General features: G+C 37.1%; 1 protein-coding gene across 1 annotated transcript in view; it reads left to right on the top strand.

Moving 5' to 3' along the window:
- LOC135773761 (voltage-dependent calcium channel subunit alpha-2/delta-1) overlaps window positions 1-7,612 on the top strand; it is a 128,327-nt gene extending 120,715 nt beyond the window's left edge. Inside the window, exons 36-38 of the mRNA XM_065283534.1 lie at window positions 3,257-3,369; window positions 5,952-6,034; window positions 6,920-7,612. Of these exons, the coding sequence (XP_065139606.1) occupies window positions 3,257-3,369; window positions 5,952-6,034; window positions 6,920-7,036 (313 nt within the window). The 3' untranslated portion in view covers window positions 7,037-7,612. The remainder of the gene's footprint in view (window positions 1-3,256; window positions 3,370-5,951; window positions 6,035-6,919) is intronic.
- The last annotated feature ends 317 nt before the right edge of the window (window positions 7,613-7,929 follow it).

A 7,929-nucleotide genomic window follows, 5' to 3' on the forward strand; every position in this document is an offset into this window, starting at 1 on the left:
TTGGCTTCGTAGCTGTCATGCTCTATTTTGTCAAGTTCAGTCTCAGTAAGCTCTCTGTGTCTTGTCGTTATTCGTTCTTCTATCCACTGTTTAAATGTTTTGTTTTTCCGTACATGTTAAAATTAATGTCAAAATGTTGTGGTTGTCCAGTGTTTGTCACAAGATGGCGCCAAACAGTAATCTTTATTGGCGCGGAGCGATTTAAATCGTACAAGTAGTACCGGCTATGCGTTATTACTTTGGAGAGGTTATTATTTGAAAAGAACGAACCTGCAAATGTCTCAACTGACCAATCAGAATCAAGCATTCCAGAGAGCCGTGTAATAATTTGAGCTAAAACTTCACATTTGTACTCTGGGGACACCAAAGAATTGTTTTACATTTTAAAAAGTCTTGTGAAATGTCCCCTTTAAATTGAAATAAATCAGATATCTCAACAATAAGTCATTCCAAAAACCATGGCGACGAGTGTGTTCAACTTCATACGGTGCCACTAGACCAACACGCGGATGTAATCAAAATACAGCAAGAGCGTTTTGAAAGCATACATTCGCTGTACTTTGATGTCATGCGCTTGTCGGTTCTTGTGACACCGCATGAAGTCGAACACATCTCTTCTTTCTTGTCCTTCAACCAAACAAGAATAATCATTCAACTTTTACGCACGCCAGGTGACCTGTAAATGCAGAAAAAAGTATATCCCTTTCTCGAATTGCCTGAAAAACCACCTCACGCAAGCGTAAAAACTTTTCTGCAAAGTTTCTAATTCGCAGAGGTTAATTCGCTGTTTCGGTTTGCGCATTTAAGGGTAATGGAAATACGTCTAGTAGTGAAACGAAGCAACATTTCTCCAGGACCAAGGGGTTAAACAGGACAACACAAGACATCTTCATATCATAGTTTTGGACAACAGGCATACACCTCTCACAGGTTATGTAGTATTTTACAGAGGATGTTTGTCATTGAGACTGTGTAAATCCACCTGAAATACCCCATCTGCCCTTATAACCTCTGCAGCGCTCATGAATAAAGCATTCCTCAGAGGGCAGCAGATGTGAGCCACTGAACTTTAAGACTCTGTTCTTCAATGTGACTGTCAAACCCTGTGTGTGCGCGCGTGCGCGTGTGTGTGTGTATGTGTGTAACTGTCCCCACAAAGATAGGAATACCAGTATTTTTGTGACCTTGTGGGGACATTTTGATGTTCCCAAGAGGAAACAAGCTTATAAATCAAACAATATGATGTATCTTGAAAATGTGAAGTCAGAGAAGGGTTTCTGTGATGGTTGGGGTTAGGGAATGGGGTAGATAAGGGGAATAGAATATACAGTTTGTATGGTATAAAATGCATTACGTCTATGGAATGTCCCCACAAAACATGGAAACCAGAATGTGTGTGTGTGCGTGCCGTGCGTGCTTGTGATCTAAGGCTGGTTTGCCCCCACTGAGAGTGTTGGGCAGTAGTAAACAGGCTGTGATTACAGAGAGAGCAGAAGATGTGTAGAACAAAACCTTTGCACCCACATACACACTTGCATGCAGCCGTCCAGGTACAAAACCCTGTGTCATTCTGTTTAAAAGAGAGGGAGGGGAACCGTAAAAGAGAACAAGAGAAGGCTATAAAGAAAACTCGCTCGGTGATGACAGTACGTAACAAGCTGCCAACCGACGCAGATTTCCAATATAACATCCTCATCTCCTGTTACGCTTGCTGAAGACTTCCACACATGTTCAGATGGTATTGAATGTATAAGACTTGTAATTGGTCCCCTATAAAGAACTTGCACTGACTTTATGCTATTTTAAAAGTATAAACCAGATATTGTACTTGGTGATGTTTGATGTTTACTGATAGATAGATAGATAGATAGACAGACAGACAGGCAGGCAGGCAGGCAGACAGACAGACAGACAGACAGACAGACAGATAAATATATAGACAGACAGACAGATAAATATATAGACAGACAGACAGATAAATATATAGACAGACAGACAGATAGATGTATAGACAGACATGCAGACAGACAGATAAATATATAGACAGACATGCAGATAGATGTATAGATATATAGACAGACATGCAGACAGACAAATATATAGGCAGACAGACAGACAGACAGACAGACAGACAGATAGATGTATAGACAGACATGCAGACAGACAGATATATAAGCAGACAGACAGACAGACATGCAGACAGACAGACATGTAGATAGATAGATAGATAGATAGATAGATAGATAGATAGATAGATAGATAGATAGATAGATAGATAGATAGATAGATAGATAGATAGACAGACAGACAGACAGACAGACAGACAGACAGATAAATATATAGACAGACAGCCAGACAGATAGATTAATAGACAGACATGCAGACAGACAGATAAATATATAGACAGACATGCAGATAGATATATAGATATATAGACAGACATGCAGACAGACAAATAGATAGATAGATAGATAGATAGATAGATAGATAGATAGATAGATAGATAGATAGATAGATAGATAGATAGATAGATAGATAGATAGATAGATAGATAGACAGACAGACAGACATGCAGACAGACAGACATGCAGACAGACAGATAGATATATAGACAGACATGCAGACAGACAAATAGATAGATAGATAGATAGATAGATAGATAGATAGATAGATAGATAGATAGATAGATAGATAGATAGATAGATAGATAGATAGATAGATAGATAGACAGACAGACAGACATGCAGACAGACAGACATGCAGACAGACAGATAGATATATAGACAGACATGCAGACAGACAGACAGACAGACAGACAGATACATATACAGCAAGACAGTCTAATGAATGTATATATACAGACTGATAGATAGCCAGACATGCAGCGAGATAGATATATATAAAGACAGACAGACAGATAGATAGTTAGAAATATAGATAGACGGATGGATGGATGGATGATGGATGGATGGAATATGGAAAGAAAACAAAGAAATGAAAAAAGAGACATACAGACAGACAGACAGACAGATAGATACAGTGATAAACATAGAGATAGATTTGATGGATGGAGAGAGAGAAAGAGACATATAGCCATATCTTGATGTGTGGTCTTGGTCTGTCTGAAGCTTACATCTTAGTTTAGTGATGTGTAGTAGTAGTAACTATGAAACCTGACCTACAAAAAAGTTTTTTGTCTGTATATCTGCCTTAATCATGATATCAACATCCAGCTGTCTGTTTTCTTTTATCACAGAATGTACCGGGCTGAGAAGCTGCCTAAAACCAATCTGGTGTTTTTGATCTCAGACGCTAAAAGCTCCTGCCTGTCCTGCGATCCCAAACCACTTAGGCAAGCAGAGCAACCGTGTATCCTTCAAATGACACATGCGTCATACACTGAGTCAGCAGAATTATGTTTGTCATTGTTAGACAATTTGTTGTGTACATACATACTACACAACATAGCGGTAGTATCACCTTCAAAAATAAAAAGCTTGGGCAATAAAGAAAGTACACATCAGTCTAGACAGCCATAGTTCATTATTTTAAGGCTCAAGAATTCTACAGTAAAATGCTAATTTTGATACACTAAGAATGCACGGGCAAAAACTAACACGGGGTTAGTTGTAACATGGACTGTTTACATTGTTGCACAAGGTTGAGCGTTTTGTTTTTCCGGTATTGTTTTCATGCTGCCAAAAGACGATCTCCTGCAAATTATTGGAAATGTATAATGTTTTTTCCAGAGAGTTATTGATGAACGAGTGTTTTGGTGGCATGTAAGTACATTTTTTCATCATGTTTTTTTTCGGCTTCTAAGTTCGGTGTGTAAGATACCAAAATTCAACGCTATGTCGTATTAATCAGTGTCTTGTTGACTAAAACATATCATCGTTTTGAAATATGTCTGCAGCTCTTAGCAACTTTTTTGGTAGGCTTGAAAATATTTTGACCCAGCGGGGTTCATTGTAACACTGTGTTAACTAACCCCTCAGCACTTACGATATGAAAACTGCTAACGTTAGCTTAATTCTTGCCGTTGTTTTAAATCAAAATCAAAAATCGTGTATCAAATTTATTTTTGTTCATATCTTAATATTGATCGAATAAGGTCATGTCAAAGATTGAAATCATAATGAATGACTAAAATCAGACTTTGATGCTCATTATCTCAGAATTAGATTTTGAAACTGTAGTATGGTTATTACAGACTGGGTCACATATAAAACATTTTTTTCTCATAATTGTGCTGCTTTTTTCACATATTTAGACATTTGTTTCCATTTATAATTGAACTATTTTTAGAAAAGGGCTGGATGAATGAATACAGTGTGGATACCTGTCTATTATAGACAGATATATAAACAATATCCACTTCAAGTATATAGACAAAATAGTATTTAAATATTTGCCTGCAAACTTAATTTTTATCAAGTGTTACAACAAACCCCCTGCCTGTTACAATTAACCCCACCTATGGGGTAAGTTGTAACGTTTGCACTTCTGTCACGTTTGGTGTAATTGTCCAAGAATGGTAACAAACTTCAAATGTTCGTTTGTAGCAGAGATGTGTGTGTTGCTTGTGTAAAAATATAATTAATCAAACTCAAATATTTGTTGAATCAGGGTTCCCGCGGGGTCTTAAAAAGTCTAAAATTCAGAAAGTTAAATTTAAGGCCATAAAAAGTCTTAAAAACTGACAGATTTTCATCCTAGGTCTTTAATTTAATTAACCCAAGTCTTACATTTCTTTCCTCTGTGTATTCCCGAAAAGCATTGTCCGCAAAAAATAAAATAGTAATTTAAAATGCTGTAGAACTAATCAGTGACGGAGGAAGAAAGTGTTTGATGGGCGGGCCTCTAAAAAGAAAAGTTCTTCACTTCGCGCCTAGAATCGCATTTCAAACCAGTTTTTAATCATTATTTTTTTAAAGAGGATACAAATGTAGGCTATTATAATCCATGCAATTCATGCCATAAGCTATATTTCCGGTGTTGTGATCTGACTGTATACTGTTAGGTTTGGCGAGAAACAAACCTTAAATGCAGTTTTGTAAAAGCAAAAATCTTTTCAGTGTTAATTTAACCAACTAGCCCGTGGCTTACCTGAGCATTTGCCAAGAGGAACAAACATCTATTTGATGCAAAATTCATCAGTTTATTGGAAAAAAGTAAGTTTTAAAAGTATGTTCCATGATGTTTTCTTTTTTTAACACAATGTTGGTATACCTTAGCCTACGTTATTTGGCAATAGACATTATCTATTTCGAAACAGCCTTGTTAGCAACACACAACAAACCACGAACAGCCTTTTAAGGGTTAATTTCATTTTCATTTAATTATTGTGGAATTAGAGAGGTGAATGAATGCGATGGCGGTATAGTGCATATTTATGCATATAAAGTATGGGAGGAAAAAGTGTAAAACATGTTAACAAGGCACATATCAGCAGCTGACCATACTGATCTTTCCATATTAGTTGATTTTATTTGTCAAAAAAAAAATATATATAATAAAAATAAAAAATATAATGTTTTGAGAATTTCTGAGATCATTGTGTCACGTTGGTCTTAAATTTCACTCATAATGGTCTTAAAAAAGTCTTAAAAAGTCTTAAATTTGACTTGGTGAAACCTGCAGCAACCCTGTGAATGATTGAGCCAAAAGCGTTAGGTTGTGCCCCGCTCTCCCCTACTGTACATATTCACTTTTTATGGGTGTCTACAAATTAAAATTCAAGCATTTAAGCACAAGCCTTTAATTCAACGTCAGTGTGATCTGCACTTTGTGTACCACAACCCTCAGCTATATAACATTCAATACAGTATTTACACTTGCACTGCAAGCAAAGCATTTGTTTGATAATCAACACATTTTTTCTTCATTTCTGTGGACTTAAGTAGCAAATATCTGTTGTACTGGCTATTGTCCTTATTAATTTCTCTCAGCCAATGGTCCCGACCCATGTGTGCTGGCCCAGAACCCTCGATACAGAAAAGGACCAGACGTCTGCTTCGACAACAGCCAAGCTGTAAGTTGAGCATCAACCAACACTCTCAGAATAAAGGTACAAAATTGTCACTGGGAAACTAGCTTTTCTAGTGGTTTAGATATGTACCTTTGATGTACCAATGTGTAACTTTTAGATACAAATTGTACCTTTTTCAAAGGTACCACCTCTTCGACAACTTTTGTGCCTTTATGTACCTCTTTCTGAGATGTTATTTCATTTACTATTTATTTGATTTAAGTGTCACATGATTTTTTTTACTAACATTCATTTTCTTTGTGTTTGCACGTTTAATTCTCATTGGCTGTTCATTGTGCCAATCACTGCTAGGATGAGCCTCTGTGTCCTTTCAGTGGCTCCTCAGCTTTGGCCTCTAATCCGCCCATCATTTTGCTGCTGTTTCTGCTTTTTGTCTAATGGTCAGTTTCATCATGTTTCGCTGTCATTCATTTCATAAAACCATAACGTTTTGAATCTGAACAGAAATGTTTATGTTGAATGCCTTCAGTAGGTACAGATGCGTAGAGACAGGGCGTATCGCTTTCCTCATGCTGTGACAGTAGGATGTATGTTGTCGGCTTGATCCCTGAGAGATTTTCTATGGCATAAACATAGGAAGCACCTGATGTGTTTCCCACCTTTTGACGGCCACATTTGTGATACGCCTATTCCCGCTCAAAAAGACTTTCATTGGTGAACTGAGTGCCCCTCTCAGACATGCCAACCATGCCAAATACAAGACAAGCATGCTTAATCCAGTATCTACATTAAAATGCTTTTGGGATGTACAGTACTAGTATTGTAAATGCATGATAGGAAATAGCTGTCTGAGAGGGTTTTACCAATATGACCCATGAGTAGCCTGAACTGAAAGTGAAGTCACGTATGTCTCTACATTGGCTGCAGGAGGATGCGTCTGACTGCGGTGGTGCCTGCGGTTTGAGTCCGTCCCTCTTGATGATGCTGGTCCTTCAGCTTCTCCTACTGTGGGTGCTCACAGGAACCAGAACCCATTTCTCCTGACCGGGGTGAATCTCCAGACGGGACGCAACACAACTTCTGACTGAACTCACTATTAAATGTAGATCATATGACTGCCACAACTTACGATTGTCCATAAACAGTACGACTGGCATGATACTGCCTACTATGACAACCAAAACCCAAGAGCAACACATTCAGACACAAGTCAAAAATAGCATCATTTTTACCTTGGGACGCACCTTTAGAAATCACATTATGACCATAGAAATGTGTAAAGCAAACTGCCAGTAGCAGAATGTAGGGTCATGTCGGAGACGGTTCCCAGCACCAGCCTGGATCTGAATCAGGGTTAAGACTGTTCGGCTCAAATGAGCTTAACATAAGTGAGGTCAGTAATATCACAGCCCTTTAGGCCTATAGAGGGCCGTGTTTACCTTTAACCTTCTTTAGTTTTACTAAGATATTTTTTTTTTGACGCATTAAAATATGAATACACTGAGATGTGTCATGGGATAAATCTCACAGAAATGTCTAATTACAGAGTTATATCTCAGCCTAAAATCAAAAGAAAACAATCCTTTAAAAATAAAATCAATTGTGCCATTTAAAAAAAAACACATTACAATTTTTGTATTGTAGATGTTATTTCTATTACATGTTTAATACTTCACTTATTGGCATTTATAAAAAATATTTTTATTACAAATTTCAAAAGCAACAAATTCCCCCCAAAATTCTCATTATTCTCATGCAAAAATATTGCATTACAGTCGTTAAAATCTTTTTAGGCACCCTCATTTTTAATATAAGTTAAAATACGTAAAAAGGAAAAAATTTTAACACAAATAAAAACACAAGATGAACATGCTTTAAATATTTTTAAGCTATTTTTAATATTTAAGCTATCTCATGGCAGTTCCAGCACAGTTTCA

Source organism: Paramisgurnus dabryanus, chromosome 9 (genome assembly GCF_030506205.2).
Source record: "Paramisgurnus dabryanus chromosome 9, PD_genome_1.1, whole genome shotgun sequence".
In the NCBI taxonomy this organism is placed as follows: Eukaryota; Metazoa; Chordata; class Actinopteri; order Cypriniformes; family Cobitidae; genus Paramisgurnus; species Paramisgurnus dabryanus.